This window comes from Podarcis raffonei, chromosome 1, assembly GCF_027172205.1.
Source record: "Podarcis raffonei isolate rPodRaf1 chromosome 1, rPodRaf1.pri, whole genome shotgun sequence".
In the NCBI taxonomy this organism is placed as follows: Eukaryota; Metazoa; Chordata; class Lepidosauria; order Squamata; family Lacertidae; genus Podarcis; species Podarcis raffonei.
Window position 1 is genome coordinate 84,289,123 of NC_070602.1, and position 18,749 is coordinate 84,307,871.

The 18,749-nt window shown below is 45.8% G+C and overlaps 1 protein-coding gene across 2 annotated transcripts; it reads left to right on the forward strand.

Annotated features, from left to right (window-relative positions):
• Positions 1-8,103: 8,103 nt before the first annotated feature.
• On the forward strand, positions 8,104-18,073 carry LOC128419686 (gap junction gamma-1 protein-like). Of its 2 annotated transcripts, none has more exons than XM_053400690.1 (3): positions 8,104-8,159; positions 15,271-16,434; positions 17,073-18,073. In XM_053400690.1, exons 2-3 carry the CDS (start codon positions 15,288-15,290, stop codon positions 17,078-17,080), a joined length of 1,155 nt encoding a protein of 384 aa, XP_053256665.1. In that variant the 5' UTR covers positions 8,104-8,159; positions 15,271-15,287; the 3' UTR covers positions 17,081-18,073. The 2 variants fall into 2 exon arrangements, with proteins under 2 accessions (XP_053256665.1, XP_053256657.1); XM_053400682.1 differs by lacking the exon at positions 8,104-8,159 and adding an exon at positions 8,906-9,015.
• The last annotated feature ends 676 nt before the right edge of the window (positions 18,074-18,749 follow it).

Below are 18,749 nucleotides of genomic sequence, written 5' to 3' on the forward strand. Positions count from 1 at the left end.
CCAGCCCCACAGGAGAGGTTTTGTGGAAAAGCATTTCCTTCCTCAGGCCTACGCAGCATCACAGACTTGCGTTGCCATTGTATCTGACCACAACAGCTGCCAAGTTTTTACCAAGAAGCAAACTATCTGTGGCCTTGTCAGTCTTGAGTTTTTGTAGGAATGTCCTCTCTTCCCTGTGTACAGCAACTGGAGAACAACATCCCTGCCCTTAAATGCTTCCTCAGAACAACACCAGGCTGAGAACAGGCTTCCATTTGGCCTTTCCTTGACTCTGCTATTGAAGTCCTTCTGGGCTTCTCTGGTGCTTTCTAATGCTAAAAAGGAGAAGAGCCCTTTGCCTGACCAGATTCACAATCCTTTTTAAATCTTCAAGAGCTAATCTTCATTGCCCGGTTGCCGAGGGCTTCAATTCTGAACTGATTTGGGCTAGAGGTGAAGCTCTTTGATCCAAGCCTTGATCTTAAAAGGGCAGAGGCAAAGTTGCTTACAGACAAAATGGCGCCTACACTTCTGGGGCTCAGCTTTCAGTGTCAAACAGCTGGAAGCAGCTGTCAAGCAGCTTAAAGAAGCAGACGTTTTGTTGTGAACAACAGTGAGGGGTTTGCCACAGTGCAGCCATCGGAAATGAGGAATGGACACACTTTCTCCTAAGGTTACAGCCCCTATTTATTTATTTACTGACACTCGCCAGAATGACTGGGCAACAGACCCATGACTAAAATGCTGGTGTGTGGATGGGAACTAGGTTGCTTTCAGAATTTCAAATGCTATTTGGGCCTCTTCAGAAATGCTCTATTACTGTTAAGTTGTGGAGAGCCAAATGTATTCAGTTCATACATCTGGTGCCGGAGCACCTAAATGGCTTCCTCACTCTCTACATGTGGAAACACGTTTGACTGTGGCCGACTCATAAATAGCACTTTTAAGTCATTTGGAATGTCATAGTATGAATGCCTGCACTGTTGGCAAACAGCACAAGTCCTACCAGTTCGTGTCAAACACACACACTTACTTTAACTTAAGAAGCTTAATATAAGCACAGGGTGTGCTAAGTTATCAGTAGTAAGATTATAATGTCTTATTTGGAGAATTCTTGTATGTGCTTATCCTGTTTTGCAGGGTGCATTTGCACCCTATTTGGTCCTGTGCAGTCTCAATGATGACAATAAAAATAAATGCAGACAACCCTACCCGACCCACACCTTGGCAAATCTCTCCTACCCTCATTCCTCCCCTGCATTCGTTGTGTTATTGTTCCATGCAACCATTCTGAAGAATTCAGAATACAATTGTAAGCTCTTAAAATGCTATCTTCAAAGGTCTTTTTTAATATAGAAAAGCTTTATATTTAACTTAAAAATTAAAAATAAACTGTTAATAGGTGATAGCCAACATTTGTCATAGACTTAAATAAATAAAATAAACGCCTGTTGATTTAAATGGGCCTACTCTGAACATGATTTACAGTGGTACCTTGGGTTAAGTACTTAATTTGTTCTGGAGGTCCGTTCTTAACTTGAAACTGTTCTTAACCTGAAGGACCACTTTAGCTAACCCGAGGTACCACTGTACTTGGTTGTCACCTAATGGGATTAGATAAAAGATCTGTTAGCCCAGTATCCAGTTTCTGATAGCAACCGGTTTTTCCATTTTTCTATTTCTAGTCGCTACCTGCAAACAATGATATAACCAAAGCTGTATGGAGAGCTCAATGTATTATTTATTTTTATTTGTACTATTACTGTCTTCTGGAGGAGCATATGTTTTGGGTTCAAATAGTGACATCCTCAAGTCGCACGTATGATGTCACGCACCCACCCTCCCCAAATCTTGGGCGCTAGACGGCACCTCTGCACAAGGCTTCATCAAAGAAAAACCTTAACCCTTTAACAAGGTGTTTACATTACCTATTTTAATGCTCAAATAAAGGGGTCAGAAATAGAACATTTTCTATTATTTGAATAGAATGGAAATTGAAGCAAGGGTGGGGGGGAGACTTAATGAAGAAGGGCTGTTACCCATAACTCCATGCCACAAATAAAGGAAAATAATGTTATAATGGGAAAATAATGGGAAGCGGGTGGCGCTGTGGGTAAAAGCCTCAGTGCCTAGGACTTGCCAATCGAAAGGTCGGCGGTTCGAATCCCCGCAGCAGGGTGCGCTCCCGTCGCTCAGTCCCAGTGCCTGCCAACCTAGCAGTTCAAAAGCACCCCCGGGTGCAAGTAGATAAATAGGGACCACTTACTAGCGGGAAGGTAAACAGCGTTCCGTGTGATGCGCTGGCTTGCAGATGCAGCTTGTCACGCTGGCCACGTGACCCGGAAGTGTCTGCGGACAGCGCTGGCTCCCGGCCTCTAGAGTGAGATGAGCGCACAACCCTAGAGTCTGTCAAGACTGGCCCGTATGGGCAGGGGTACCTTTACCTTTAATGTTATAATAAGCCATGCTGGGTTTGTTTTATGTCTGCAGGTTGGACCTAACTACCCTTTTAGAATTTAGGGGCAATTTGTCCCTAGCATAAAAACAAAATAGAAAGTGGCACATTGCTGGAAAGATTGCTTTCAGATTTGCCTGTACTATTTGTGCGTACATGTGAATGTAGTGTAGAAAACAGAAAAAAGCCTTTTTAGAATTGAATGTGCATTCTAGCCAATGTCTGGTTTATAACTTTCATTATAGGTTCAGGTAATGCATAAATCTTCCCAAGGGCAACAGAATGATTGTAAAGGGTAGAAAGATTCAACAGTGGTCTTGTTTTGTTTCCACAGCTTACAAATACTTAAGCTCTAAATATCTCATAGGAAAGGCAATGACTATTGCCTATTATATCAAGAAGGTTTTTTTTGTAGTAACCTGTCCCTTGGTGTGGCAAGCATAGCTGCAGGCATTTAACTATCATGAGCTGTGACTGTTTTATTGTTGTTTGCTTTCCTTAGCAACTAGGAGAGCAGGAAGCCTTGCAGTGATAACATTAAAACCCGCTCCTGGGTTTTAATTTAAATAACAATATAAATTTAAATAACAATTTAAATAACAAAACACAAATGGATGGAAAAAGGAGAAGGGAGGAGAATAATCTGGTGTCAAAGAAGATATCAGGCCTATTGTCTCAAATAGCTGCAGGATACTGTGGAAGGAAATCAGCCCAGAATGCTCACTGGAAGGCCAGATCCAGAAGCTGAGGCTCCAATACTTTGGCCACCTCATAAGAAGAGAAGACTCCCTGGAAAAGACCATGATGTTGGTAAAGATGGAGGGCACAAGGAGAAGGGGACGACAGAGGACGAGATGGTTGGACAGTGTTCTCGAAGCTACCAACATAAGTTTGACCAAAATGCGGGAGGCAGTGGAAGACAGAAGTGCCTGGCGTGCTCTGGTCCATAGGGTCACGAAGAGTCGGACACGACTAAACAATAACAACAACTGTGGAAAGAGTTGTTGTTGTTTAGTCATGTCTGACTCTTCATGACCCCATGGACCAGAGCACGCCACTACAGTGGAAGGAATACTGTGCTGTTGAATGTCCTCCCTACCCCAAATCAAATCATCTGAAAATATAGCTAAAAGTTCACAAGTACAAAACAAATAAAATACATCAAAAATCAAGGCATGGAAATAAAATTAAAGATCTTTATATTGGCAGCTTAATTCTGTAAGATTAAACAAAACACACCACCCAGTGATCACATCAAAGGCTATCTAGTCCAGTATCTTATTATCACAGTGGCCAACCAAATGCTTAGGGGCATCTTGCGAGCAAGGCCTGAGTGCAATAGCTCTCTTCCTCTCTTGAACCCCAGCAGCTTGGTGTGGAGGGGTTTACCGCTTCTGATACTGAGGGTAACTACATACCTGTCATTCCTAATAGCCATTGATACTTATCCTCCAATAACTTGTCTAATCCCCTCATGGTAGCAAATTCGAAAGTCTGATTAGAAGTATTCTCTTTTGGTTGCCCTGAATCTCACAGCATTCAGTTTCACTGGGTGGTTTGGGTTCTAGCATGAAAAAGAAGAAAAACAACAACTTCTGTCCGTTTTTTTCATCCCATACATAATTTTATGCAGCACTACTCTTACTGTAGAGTAAATCTCATTGCACTGTGTTTAGGATTGCTGCAGGTAAAGGGCCGTTTCTGCCCCTGCTTCTCAGATGGGACAAACTAATTTCATCAAAAAGTGGGGTCAATCTTGGTTTTATAAGCCCATTAAATAATCAAGTGCTTTTACTGCAGTGGTTACTGCCATAGCCATGTTCTAGGTCAGTGTTGTGTTCAAGTGTGAATGAAGGGGACCTTCACATATTCATAGAATTGTAGTCAGAAGGGCGCCTCTAAGGGTCATCTAGTCCAACCGCCTGTAATGCATGAATCTCAGCTAAAGCATCCATGACAGATGGCCATCCAACCTCTATTTAAAAAGCTCCAATGAAAGAGAGCCAACAATATCCTGAGGGAGTCCATCCCACTGTCAAGCAGTTCAGTTGAGCATAATTTTACAGTTTTATCTTGTCTCTTTTTTAGCTCTGTACTTTTCCAGGCCATTGTGAGGCAATAGTTTTAACAGTCTTACACACTTATGTGGAAATTGCTAATGTTTACAAACTGGTCCCCAGTGCTTTGAATTTGAAATATGTCAGCTTACACTGGGGGAGGGGAGAAGGCAGTCTTTGAAAATGCATGCAAGGGGCACGGTAATGAAAACTGTAGAATCTCAGTGAACAACTTAGTTTTCTTGATTGCAAAGTACACTTTTTCAGGGTTTTGCAGGGGCAGGGGAGAAAAATAAGTCAAAGTTATTGCATGCTCATGCAAACTTATTTCGGAGTCAGCTATAGTGGACTCGGGTAACGTGCATCTGAGTCAACATGCACATGGTTTAACCATTGATGCAATGCAGGCATGCCTTTTCAGCTGACAGATGGTTTTTGCTTGTGTGCTGCTGTTCAAAGGGAGTATCTTGCAGAACTGAACTTGCTCTAGACCTAACTTCTCAATTTCACCGTCCTTATGTGATGGCCTTGCTTGCAGAAGTGCAAGGCCTTATAGAATCATAGAGTTGGAAGAGACCACAAGGGCCATCGAGTCCAACCCCCTGCCAAGCAGGAAACACCATCAGAGCACTCCTGACATATGGTTGTCAAGCCTCTGCTTAAAGACCTCCAAAGGAGGAGACTCCACCACACTCCTTGGCAGCAAATTCCACTGTCGAACAGCTCTTACTGTCAGGAAGTTCTTCCTAATGTTTAGGTGGAATCTTCTTTCTTGTAGTTTGGATCCATTGCTCCGTGTCCGCTTCTCTGGAGCAGCAGAAAACAACCTTTCTCCCTCCTCTATGTGACATCCTTTTATATATTTGAACATGGCTATCATATCACCCCTTAACCTCCTCTTCTCCAGGCTAAACATGCCCAGCTCCCTTAGCCGTTCCTCATAAGGCATCGTTTCCAGGCCTTTGACCATTTTGGTTGCCCTCCTCTGGACACGTTCCAGTTTGTCAGTGTCCTTCTTGAACTGTGGTGCCCAGAACTGGACACAGTACTCCAGGTGAGGTCTGACCAGAGCAGAATACAGTGGCACTATTACTTCCCTTGATCTAGATGCTATACTCCTATTGATGCAGCCCAGAATTGCATTGGCTTTTTTAGCTGCCGCGTCACACTGTTGGCTCATGTCAAGTTTGTGGTCAACCAAGACTCCTAGATCCTTTTCACATGTACTGCTCTCAAGCCAGGTGTCACCCATCTTGTATTTGTGCCTCTCATTTTTTTTGCCCAAGTGCAATACTTTACATTTCTCCCTGTTAAAATTCATCTTGTTTGTTTTGGCCCAGTTCTCTAATATGTCAAGGTTGTTTTGAAGTGTGATCCTGTCCTCTGGGGTGTTAGCCACCCCTCCCAGTTTGGTGTCATCTGCAAATTTGATCAGGATGCCCTTGAGTCCATCATCCAAGTCGTTGATAAAGATGTTGAATAAGACCGGGCCCAAGACAGAACCCTGTGGCACCCCACTAGTCACTCTTCTCCAGGATGAAGAGGAACCATTGATGAGCACCCTTTGGGTTCGGTCAGTCAGCCAGTTACAAATCCACTGAGTGGTAGCATAGTCAAGACCGCATTTTACCAGCTTCTTTACAAGAATATCATGCGGCACCTTGTCAAATGCCTTGCTGAAATCAAGGCAGGCTACATCCACTGCATTCCCTTCATCTACCAGGCTTGTAATTCTGTCAAAAAACGAGGTCAGGTTAGTCTGACACGACTTATTTTTCAGAAATCCATGCTGACTATTGGTGATCAAGCATTCCTTTCTAGGTGCTCACAGACTGTTTGCTTAATGATCTGCTCCAGAATCTTCCCTGGTATTGATGTCAGACTGACTGGGCGGTAATTATTTGGGTCCTCTCTTTTCCCCTTTTTGAAAATAGGGGCAACATTTGCCCTCCTCCAGTCTGCCGGGACTTCGCCTGTTTTCCAGGAATTCTCAAAGATGACTGCCAGTGGTTCTGAAATCACACCTGCCAGTTCTTTTAATACTCTTGGATGCAGTTCATCTGGCCCTGGAGACTTGAATACATCTAGACTAGCCAAGTATTCTTGTACTATCTCCTTAGTTATTCTGGGCTGTGTTTCCTCTGCTGAATCATTTGCTCCAAATTCTTTAGGTCGGGCATTGTTTTCTTCATCGGAGAAGACTGAGGCAAAGAAGGCATTGAGGAGTTCAGCCCTTTCTGTGTCCCCTGTTTGCATTTCACCATCTTCTCCTCTGAGTGACCCCACTGCTTCTTTGTTCTTCCTTTTGCTACGAACATACCCATAAAAGCCTTTTTTGTTGCTTTTAACCTCTCTAGCAAGCCTGAGTTCATTCTGTGCTTTAGCTTTTCTGACTTTGTGTCTACACGTGCTGGCTATTGGTTTGAATTCCTCTTTGGTGGTTTCCCCCCTTTTCCATTTTTTGTACACATCCTTTTTTAATCTTAACTCAGTTAAAAGTTCTTTAGAGAGCCACCTTGGCTTCTTTAGGCACCTTCCATGTTTCCGCCTCATTGGTATTGCCTGAAGTTGTGCTTTTACTATCTCCCTCTTAACAAACTCCCAGTCATCATGAACTCCCTTCCTTTTAGTATTACTCTCCATGGGATCTCACCCAGCACTTCCCTAAGTTTTATGAAGTCGGCTTTCTTAAAGTCAAGAAATTGAGTCCTAGTATGCTTGGCTGCTCCTTTCCGCTGTATAGTAAACTTCAGAAGAGCATGATCACTCGCGCCTAATGATCCTTCCACTTCTACCCCACTAACCAGGTCATCAACATTGGTTAGGACCAGATCTAAAATGGCTGTTCCTCTTGTTGCTTCTCCCAAATGAAAGCTAGGGGACTGCACCAAATGAAAGCTAGGGGACTGCACCCAGGGACCTCTATGTGAGTTGAGTTGAGTGGAGTGCCTTGGTATCCTTTGGAGTTTATGGAGACAACATGAGGCCCTGACCACACAGCCTTGTTTCTTTGGGCCCACATAATTGTGTCACCAGGAGTCCCCAGAAGTTGCTTGTGACCTTGGGCATCGGGTTTTGCGGGTTACTAAGGTGTAAGAGTCACACCCTCAGGCTCCCTGTTTCTTAATAAATCTGGGGCCCCTTTGAGGAAGGTGTTAGATGGATTTGAGGGAATGTTGATAAATTACTTTTAATTTCCAGGCTGTCTTGAGGGGTGAGTAACACTTAAGTAACCAGCAGTCAATTTACAAAATGGAGGGGGGGGGTAAGTCTGGGAGTTCAAATCTGCTTGAAATGCTTGCCCTCTGATCCTAGATGCATGGATCTGAGCAGCTGCAGGTATGCAGTGCCGGTAGGATGCACTCTGTACGAGGCCAGAGAGAGGCATTTTTATTGTTATACATTTCAGAACCAAACTTTGCATTTGGAATAGGGTGGGGACTGAACCCCGCCTCAAATTAACCCTTGCAAGTAACCCAGACCGGGTTTTGGGTGCTCTCATTTTCCCTTCCCGCTGCGCCAGGGAAGCTGGCAGGCGGAGAGGTTCAAGGCCCGACCACATCACTAAATTCCAAGCAATAGCTTGGCGCACGTTCCACCCATTAAGATGCGAGGCGTCTATCGATAGGGCAGCGCGCAATCCAAAAGGGATCGCCTCTGCCTAAGCAGTAAGGAAATGTAATGGGCGGCAAGCAAACCAATGAATCGCGGAGGGCGGGGAGCAAATGGCCCCAAGCCGCACTACTTTACTGTGCTTTTTTCTTTTTTTAAAAAAGTGGAAAGAGATTCCTAAGGCTTTGCGGGGCGTGGGGGGGGGGACCCCGGATAGACGCCCAAACCATACAAGCATTTTGACGACGATGATAGACGAATTTCCTCTGATTAATGTCTCGGGAGGACTTTCACTGATTGTTGCAATGACTCCTCGTCTTGTGACGCCCGCCCAAGTTTAATCATTTAGTCCGTACCGGCGAGCGGCTGGTATGATTCACATCCAGGGATATCCCATCTCTGAATGTTTCCGTGCTCCTTGGAACTTAAGTTCCACTGCAAGGATTCACGAATATATGAAGTAAGCGGAGTTTCTCCCGAGAAAACACGTCCCGCGGATCCGTGTCTTTCTCTCTCTCGGCTCCGCCAAACTCGGAAGACCTACTCCTAGCGCTGAAAGTTTGTTTTCCTCCGCGCCACTGGCAGGAGAAAGGCAGGCAGGCGGACCGTGTGCCGCCTCGCCCCCAGCCGGGGAGGAGAATGGGTGTCGACGTGTAATGCACACGTTCGGACACGCGGGCTCTTTGCCCGCCATCCCCGTCTCTCATTACAGTAGTCAGCGTTGGGTTTTTCTCCCCCGGCAGGGAGGCGGGAGGAGGAGGAGGAGGGGAAAGGGGCGGGGGTCCCTCCCAAGGCGTGGCCGAAGGGGGCGGGGGGCGGCGACGGTCTGGGGCCCCTTTGTTCGGACGGGCGGGAGAAGAGCGAGTGCAGCGGGGCGGGAGTCTTTTGTGAGCTCCGCCGGACGAGAGTACAGTAAGTGAGGAGGGACTGGGGTGGCGGGGAGGCTGCTTGGGGCTGGGGGCTCTTTTGCCTTGTCCCCTTGGGCGCGCGTCTTCCCCGGCGAGCTCCGCCAGGTCGTGTGGAGCCTTCGGAAACCCTCTGAAGCTAATGGAGAAATGGCTCGGTGATTGGGTGACTGACTTGGGGTGGGGGGCAGCTGGAATTTGAGGGGGCCACACGAAGGGTTTCGCAGGGCCAGGAGGGCAAGCATCCTCGCTTCATGGCCTTCCCTCCCATTCCTCTAAGCTTCTGGATGTGAGCGTTTTCCAGGCAAGCCCCGGCGAGGGAGGAAGAGCAAAGAGTAGATTCTCACGTTATGCATTTCGAGGAATTTGGTTTCCTTGTGATAGGTAATGCTATCTTTTTTGCTCCCGGAGCTGCCCATTGTTCCGGGCACCGATAGCTTATCGCTGCGCTGCCCGCAAGAGCACTCTGTCTTGATTGCGGATTAATTAACCGCGCCGTGATTTATATGGTATACCCATAATAATGGTTAGAAGCCCACCCCTCCACCCCAACAAGACAAAAAATGGAGAGGGGATCCATTTTCAGGTCGCCCTGGCTGTGTGTATAGCGAGGACCGTGTTGTGATTAGGGGCATATGCCCCAGATTAGCGAAGTATAAGAGTTTTGAGTCAAGGGGGCATGTACATATGGCCGTGCGGGCTTGTGACTCGCATTTTTTGTTCCAGTTGCCCCCTTTGAGGCAAAAGTTGGTTTTGAGGCATAATACAGGGACAGAAGTACAGTAATTAACTCAAGGAGGGATAACACACCCTGGGGGCTAGGGCTGGCCATGATATTTTAAAGTGCCCTATGTGCTCAAGCGTATGCTTTATTCAGGTGTGCTCGTTGGGCAGCTGATATTTGTCCCATTTACCCAGGAAATGCTCCTTTGCTGGTAAACACGCATTTGTGCCAAGTAGTCTTGTGGTCAGTAGTCCTTTGAAAAGAACAGGCTTGGTATTGGTTGGAGTGTAACATGGAGGGGTGGACATAGACCCAAACAACCAACTCCCAACAAGGGATTTGTCTAGCTTGACTCTTCTTTGGTAGGGAATTCCTGTGAATTCCTCCATTGTCCATTCTCCTTTGAGTAGCATCAAAGTCAGCTTGGCTCCCTGATTTGTGCTGCATGTGGTCTCCAAGCACATGGCCAGTGTTGAAAATTGTAACTGTAAGCAAAAGGCAATCCTGGTGCTCTGTTTGCCTGGAGTTCTGGTAGCATTAGTTCATCATTATTTATGTATTATATAATAAAGCTTACTTCATCCCAAAAAGGATCCCAGAGTGGGGCACAATATAGTAGTGTGTGTGTAGTATTTTAAATTTCCAATGTTTTAAAGTAGAGTTTTATTTTTTCCTTTGTTTTATTGTCTTATCTTTTTGTAAACCTCTTCGAGGGTTTTAAAAAAAGTAGCAGTGTATAAATTTTAGGAGAGAGAGATATACAACTAATAAATATATAGGCATAAAAATTTTAACTTCAGTGTATACAACCACAATGAATAAGCAGTTCTTAGCTAATCTGCCCTTTCAGTGTTTGTTAGGAGAAAAACTTGTTTATTTGGCAGCAAAATGCAGGTAATGATGGGGGCAGTCTTGTTTCCAATTCAAAGGAGTTCCACAACTTTTGCACTGTTTGTAGAGGTGCCAAAACTAGTGTGTAATTGAGCTTTGTGGTTATCTCTCTGACAAGTGTTATAGAAAAAATAGGGAGTTTGGCTTTTGCTGCCTAACTCCCCAAGGGACTGAGTCCCCTAAGTCCATGACTGGTCAGAGAGGAATGGATGGAGGCAAGATCCATAGAAAAATGGTGCCTAAGCCCCTAGAAAGACTTTTGAAATTGCCCACCCTGTACTGCAAGACCCCCCCCCCAAAATAAACCCCATCATTCATACATCACAGAAGGAGGCGTTCTCCAGCAGAAATTTGAGAGTGTTGCTTCTCTCCTGTCTGCCAGGATACCTGATAATGCCTTGCTTCATTGCATTTTCTGGATAGCCTGGCCATTTCTTTGAGATAGTAAATACTTTAGTTCCTAAATATATTGATAGTTTACTCAGTTTAACAGATACTTGCCAGACTGTATTTGCAGGAATGTGTAAGCCCTACAGTCCAAAGTCAATTGGAAAGCTTTCCCCATTTCCTTCCTCCTTGCAGAGAAATATTTGAGGTCAATTTGGGAGAGTCAACATGGCTTCAGGATTGCTCTCCTGTACTATTTCAGACACGTGGTTTGTATACTTATGTATGTGTTTGCCTTATACATTTATGACCATTCTATATTTGAGACCTTAGAATTCTTATAACACAAGTCAAAAATGGCATATTAGAAATAAATAACTACTATGGTATTAGGTAGCAAAACTTTTTTCCTGGTTGCTCAGTTGCATTGCTACTCACATTGCATTACAGAATAGAATTGAAATGAACCAACCCAGAAGAATGAAGTAAATCCCCCATTCTCCTACCGTGCCTTCTAACTGCTCTTATCACTCCCTTTGAATACAGACTTGTAAATTTCTGTCACCTATGGCATTCTCGAAACCAGATAAGGGAGCCTTTGTAAGTTGGAAGAAAATTGTCCTCCACCCCACCCCCATTTCAGTATGTTGTGCCAGAAATATCCTTACATGGGAGGGAAAGGCTAGAAGAGCATATGGATTAGTAATTTTTGTGAATTTATTTCCAAACCTTTGAATGGGTAAGGTGAGGTCTGCTAGCACAACTATTACATCACTCCTCCAAAACACACACACACACACACACACACACACACACACGAGATTAGGCTGCCTCCATTCAGTTTTAAGATTACTACAGTAAGCCCTCAAGGAGTGGGGATTTTCCTGGGATAGTGCCTACAGCCAAAATTGTGCATAGTCAAAACACATTAGGTGCAGTGATGGGTGGGATTAGCCAAGTTCTTTTTCTGAGACATCTGCCCCCTTTCCACTCCCTTTTTAAAAAATGGTTTTTTGTTTGTTTGTTTTTTGCTTCACGCATAAAACTGAATGTGCACAAGTTAAATGTGTATAAGTTGTGAATGTACTGTGCCCTCCCTTGTGGCATTCTGCCGTTAGCTGGGAATGCGAATAAAGAGGTAGTTTTAGAGAAAAGGGTGAAAAACTTGCATAAACTGTCTAGCTGGTTGGGGCTGATGGGATTTGTAGTCTCCAAGATCTGGAGGGCTCTAGGTTGAAAAAGACTGGTCTAGGCTGCTTTCACCTGTGTGATAACTGCATACCACCTTCCCTAGGGTGTGGACCTTCAGATCCTGCAAAGTATTCAGTCCTCTCAGCTGCAAAGAATGGGCTTGATAGTAGCGTTCCCTTGAGCACAGGTCTCCTTTAAAGTTTATCAGGCTCCGAAGTGTGTGTGTCAGGCAGGTTGGAGATTGAGTAAGGTTGTTAAACTGAAGTAACACTGTCCTGACTGGTGCTCTAAAACTGCTTTACAGTGCACACTAGTGGCTGTTTCTCATGTCTTTTTTATGTCAGTTTAGTCAACTGAGTACAAGATGCTTGTGTGCAAATAACCATTTTCTCCTTTATGTGAGTAGAAAACAAAGTAATGCTTGTGGTCAGTGAGAATTGTGAGCTGGAAAAAGTTCTGGGAAAACCTATGAAAATTAGGGGAATTTGCATTAGGAAATTTTGGCTTGGAAAATTTTCTGATATGCTAGGAAGTGATCTGATGTAGCATGTTTTGTTTCCCTTGTATACACCTGCTAAAAACCTTGAAATTGCCATGGTTTCCTAATGCAGTCATGGTTTTTGAACTCTTGAATATGTTCAGAGAACAACTTTTGGGATAACTGAGAAGGATGTCTGCCCCCACAAGGCTGTTCTGCAGGTTGCAGTTCTAACAACTTTTAAAGTACTGGTGGTTTAGTTAAGAAGCGTTACCCTTACAGCTCAAAGTTGGGGATTACAGGCTATTTCCTAGATCACAACAAACGCCTGCCACATATGTTAGAAGAAGGCTATTGGAGTAGCTTCTGCTTTTTTCCTTCCAGTGATACCCACCTCTGAATGGAAATAGCAGGTGTAGGAAGCAGAGCAAAGTGGGTGGGTGGGAATCTTCATTCCCTTGTCGGCATCACTGATGCAATCTTCTGCTTGGGAGGGAAAACAATATTCTATTCCCCTGCTTACAGCATGCGTGTGAATGCTGGAGAAATAAAACACTTTGCTTCTCTTTGCATGACTTTAGCTTCAGCACTTTTGGGTGTGTTGTGCATGTACTGTTCAAACAGCTAAGAGAGGGAGGAGGACCTCGCTAGCTAAGCCCTGGCATGGTGATGGGAACAGGAAGCAGAGGTGATTGAGCACCCTTAAACATTTGCCCTGGAGAAGCTGAGCATAGCACAAACTTCTACCCCGGGGCTGGCTGGGGTGCCTCCTTTACTCCAGGATGCTTATTGTATGTGAGCATTGGGGCGTCACACCCGCCCCAGGCGCACCAGGACGTGGCATCCATCCAAAGGTTGAGGCAAGCCTCTTGAGTTGACTCCCAGAAGCAGCTGCTCTGCCAAATCTCCTGCACTGATCTCAGGGCTAAGTTGACAGCAGGGAGTGTTCTTAGGAGGCAGGGGAGAATAAACCCTCCCCATGAGTAGTATAGGCAGATACTTGGCTTCATATCCCATGCCAGCCCTCATCTCCATTCAGCTTTGTCACTGTGTGTGTGCGCGCGTCATTGTTATAATATGTGTATGAAATGAGTCAAGCAGAATTGGGTTTCCTCTCAGGAGGAGGGTCAAAGGAAATGTGATGTCAGCAAGCTGTAAAATTCATCACTTCATATAAGGTAGGGCTAAAGGGGGGGGGCAATTTTGTGAGTACACACCCACCCACCCACCCCATGGTGGAACATACAGACACTGCATTTTACTTTTTCAGCTAATGGTTCTGGCGATGAGTGGTTTGGATCAAGACCACAGTGTAGGGAAAGGCTTATTCCCTCCCTCTGCCTATGTTGGATTTCAAATCTAAATGGTCTCCCCTGTGGCTGCTTTTGGCCAAGCACACACACACAAAAATGGTTTGGGAGATGCGTTCACGCTTCTCGGACATGAGTCTAGTTTGGCCCTGAAGTGACTCCGGACATGGGAGGGGGAGTATCAAGTGTCTTAGAAACTTGTGTTGTGCTTTTTGGGTATGGAAAGATTGGGCTGTGAGTCACTGGTTGGCTTTCTAACAGTAAGCAGGAAGTGTATGTATTTAAACGTGGCAAGAACCCGTCTCCAAACTTGAGTTTTCTTGCCTGTTTACCTGTATAATCCATGTGTTTACAAGTATGTATTTGTTGCCCACATGCTGAGTATGTATATACATAAAATAGTTGGCATCTACATCTGTAAAAGAGCAGTTTATTAAGTGGTCCTCAGTTGTTGCTTTTTGTAGGTGCTGTGCGATTATCAGTTGGAGGTCACCATGGGTATGATGGCAAAAGCCAAGTCATTTTGTAGTGAGTGGAAAGTGAGTGGAATTAAGCTATGATTCACTCCTGCTCCAGGGTTTTTGTGGAGCTCATTCTTACATAATTACATGGGAAAATGGGAGGGAACCCCCATTTCTCCCCTGCCTGAAGGTTTTGTCAATTTCTAAGTGGAAAAATTGACAATAACCCCGCAAAAACCCCTTAATATATTTTTTCTCTTTTAGAATGAAGAGTGGAGTGTTTACAAAGGGCTATGGCTTTTTTTTTAAAACTAACTAAAAAAACTTAAGAAATAAGCTAACAAGTGAAACAGTAGAGCCCCCCTCCCCAAATCCATGCAAACTTTCTTAAGTACATGGGGATAAAAATGAAAGTTGAGAATAGGAAGCTTTAGATTTGTCTGAAACTGATCCTTACTAGAAAAATTGTTTTGAGATGGCAGTGTTTTCAAGGATGTATTATTTATTGTTTAATTGACATGATGGGGTTTTCATGTGGATACGTTTCCCAAATATAACAGGATACTTTAATGCACCAAGTTATAATAATGTCTGTTAGTTTCCCCAAAAAAATTCCAATTCTCATCACCACCAGAAATTGTGGTTCCCTCCCATGACTTCACTTAAAAAAACAAAAACAAAAAAACTTAGACATCTTGTGGGACTGGAGACTGTGCGTTCCTCCTTGTGGGGTCTTGGGGAGTTCACTTGGAAGCTTGTGGGGAAATCGGGTGAAATTACTTCAGTTTAACCTTCTGCCTACTGTGCTTCTTGATTGCAGGCGTGTGCTGAGCCAAGATGAGCTGGAGTTTCCTCACCCGCCTCCTTGAGGAGATCAACCAGCACTCGACCTTTGTGGGGAAGGTGTGGCTGACTGTGCTGATTGTCTTCCGCATTGTCCTGACAGCGGTGGGTGGCGAGTCCATCTACTATGATGAGCAGAGCAAGTTCGTGTGTAACACGCAGCAGCCGGGCTGTGAAAACGTCTGCTATGATGCCTTTGCCCCGCTTTCGCATGTCCGCTTCTGGATCTTCCAGATCATCATGATAGCCACGCCCTCGGTGATGTACCTGGGCTTTGCGTTGCACCGCCTCTCGCGCCAGCCGCCTCGGAAAAGCCGTGCCCCTGTGGTGCACCGCGGCGCAGGCCGCGACTACGAGGAGGCGGAGGACAATGGCGAGGAGGACCCCATGATCTTTGAGGAGGTGGAGCCCGAGAGGGAGGTGAAGGAGCCCGACAGCCAGAAGCACGACGGCCGCCGGCGCATCAAGAAGGACGGGCTGATGACGGCGTACGTGCTACAGCTGCTGTGCCGCTCGGTGTTTGAGGTGGGCTTCCTGCTGGGGCAGTACGTGCTGTACCGCTTTGAGGTGATGCCCTCGTACGTCTGCACCCGCAGCCCCTGCCCTCACACAGTGGATTGCTTTGTCTCCCGCCCTACGGAGAAAACCATCTTCCTCCTCATCATGTACGCTGTGAGCTGCCTTTGTCTCCTGCTCAATGTCTGTGAGCTGTTTCACCTGGGCTTCGGCGGGATTCGGGATGCCCTACGCGGCATTGATAGTAAGGATGGTGGTGACCCCCCCAGGTCCCAGTATGTCCAGAAGCATCCCAGTGCACCCCCGACCTACCATTCTCTCAAGAAGGAGACCTCCAAGAGACAGGTAGCCAAGGACAAGTTGGGCTACGGTGGAGAGAGCTTGGCTGGGCTGGCCGCCGACCGCTATGCTGTCGCACCGACCGTCCCGAGCCATGAGTTGGAGCGACTGCGCAAACACCTCAGGATGGCACAGGAGCACCTAGAAATGGCCTTCCACCTGCAGCCGGAGGACACAGCCAGCCCCTCTCGTAGTAGCAGCCCCGAGTCCAACGGGCTGGCTGCAGAACAGAACCGCCTCAACTCAGCACATGAGAAGGAAGGCGCAGCCTGTGAGCGACCGACTGGTAAGTGAAGCCTGGGTTAGGCTTTCCTAGGATGCCAGCAAAGGCTGTCTGTTGTAGTCTGGAAGAGCCAGAATCATGATGCCGTCTAGCTGGTGCTGACTGGTTAAGCTTGAAAGAGCTGCTAGTGTAGAATGGAGGGCTGGGGTTTCCCGCTGCCACCTGTAGGTTCTGAGGTGAGCCTTGTGAAGGATTACATCAAGGTGCAGTATGGTTAAGGATTCTGCCCCGTGGCAATGTGTTTGAGAGAGACAACCAGAAAATAGGCTGGATTAAAGTGAAAGTTGATGATTAGCATCCAGATGTAGCAAGCATCAACAGTGAGAAAATTTGACGCTTGGGGAACAATTGGGGAATTCCCTAAAACAGACAAACTGTACCCACACCTATTTTTTTTTTTGCTAGAACTTCCAAGATCCACTACCTGGAGGCAGGTACAAAACACATCCACACAGTATTAAAGAATTCTAAGCCTGGGAGATGGTCCTGAGTGCTAGAACTGAACTAAGCTCACTGTCCATTCTCCAGCCCACAGCTTTCTTCACTGATGGACCTCAGCCCACCCTTCTTGGGATACAAACACATTTGTGAAGTGCAGGTTTGGACTGAGAAACTAACATGCTTTTCCTTCCTTTTTCTAGGCCTCTAAAGTACTGGGCCTCACTGGGCAGCTGCACAGATGACAACAGGAAGTGTCTGTGGAGAATTGGCAGTGTGTGAATGTCTGCTCCTAGCCTGAAGTTTGGAAACGCCCGGACAGAGTGGGTGGAGGGACAAGGATGTTCTCTGATTTTTGTTGGGTTGAGGGCAAGGAAGGGAAATGATGGAAGCCTCCTCATCCATGTCTCCTGAGGGGCACGTTTGGAAGTCTAGCTCCGTGTATGTATGTATGTATGTATGTATGTGAGTGTGCGAGTGTCTTTTTTAAAAAAGGTTCTAAAAGGGACACTATTTTTTTTAACTTTTATACATGTGGTAAAGGTACTATTTTGTTCTCTTCCTCTGCTGATTGTCTCCTCTTAGGAGGGATTTTCATGTTTTCTCTAGTCTAGCCTTCATCAACCTGGAGTCTTCCATGTATTTTGGACTACCAGCTCCCATCAGCCCCCAGCCAGCATGGCCATGGAAGTTGATAGTCCAAAACATCTGGAAGACTTCAGGTGACGAAGGCTGCACTAGTGGGACAGAGATAGGCAGCTATATAGCAGCATTCACTGTTTTTGTTGGGGTTTACTGTATAGGGGGGAGAGCAGAAAGAGGAATGAGATGTCCACAACTTTCTTGTCTTCTCTACACAGCCGCACAAAACCTGGTCATCTCTTTCTCTTTCCCTCTCCCCCGACACCAGATTTTGCAAGCAGTTGGTGGTTGGGCCAAAGATAATTGTACTACATTCCAAGATGCCAGTTTCTAAACAGCATCTGTCTTCCTGCCCTCTATGGGGTGCCGTGCTGGGTTCCCCGCTGAATTGCATCGGGACCCCAGTCACGTTTTGATCATCTCAGCGATCAACATGAATTGTGTTTGTATTTTTTGTCTTTTTATAATTTGCGGAAATAGTTAATGAAATTGTGTTTTTTTGCTCTTTTATATGAATATATATATATATTTGGTATAAATCAGGAGATTTGTTTTATAGGAATCCTGAGTTCCTGTCTCTCTTTTTTTGCGTCCATGGAGGGGAGGGAGGTTTGGACAGTGATGTGCCCATATGAATCTTTCACTGCAGTCTTAAAAACCTCACTGACCACATGAAACCAAGACTGGGCGAGTTGGATGGCAAGGGATCAATTTAGCACTCTGGGTGTCTCGCTGGATGACTGGCCTTGGAGCCAAGGCAGGGAAAGACCAGGCCATTAAGGAAAGGCAGGAGCCAGTCACCCTGTTGGCATGACAGCCATGGGTGTGTTCACTTGTGTTTCTGCCAAACACAGGAAATTTCTCACAGGGGCATCGGGTCCAGTTGCCAGGCACGGGAGAAGTGTTCCATAGTCCTGCAAGTTAACAGTAGTGAAAACAAGGGGACTGAGAAGGAAGCAGGAAATGGGTGTTGGTTGAAAGGCAAGCATTAAAGGCTAGAGGTGGCCAGACAGGGAGAATTTCCCTGAAAGCTGAGGCTGGGTAGGAGGGGAAGGGGGAAATGATACTGTTTAATCCCTCAAGCTGACCTCTGAGCAGGAAGCCCAGGCTGAAACCTGCAGTCCCTAGGAAGTCCTTTCACCAAATCCCCACAGGCAGCAACATCTCCAGTCTATCACATGAGTTTCTTTCCAGCCTTGCCCCCCACTGTGAGCAGATGGCGTATTTGCTGCTGGTTT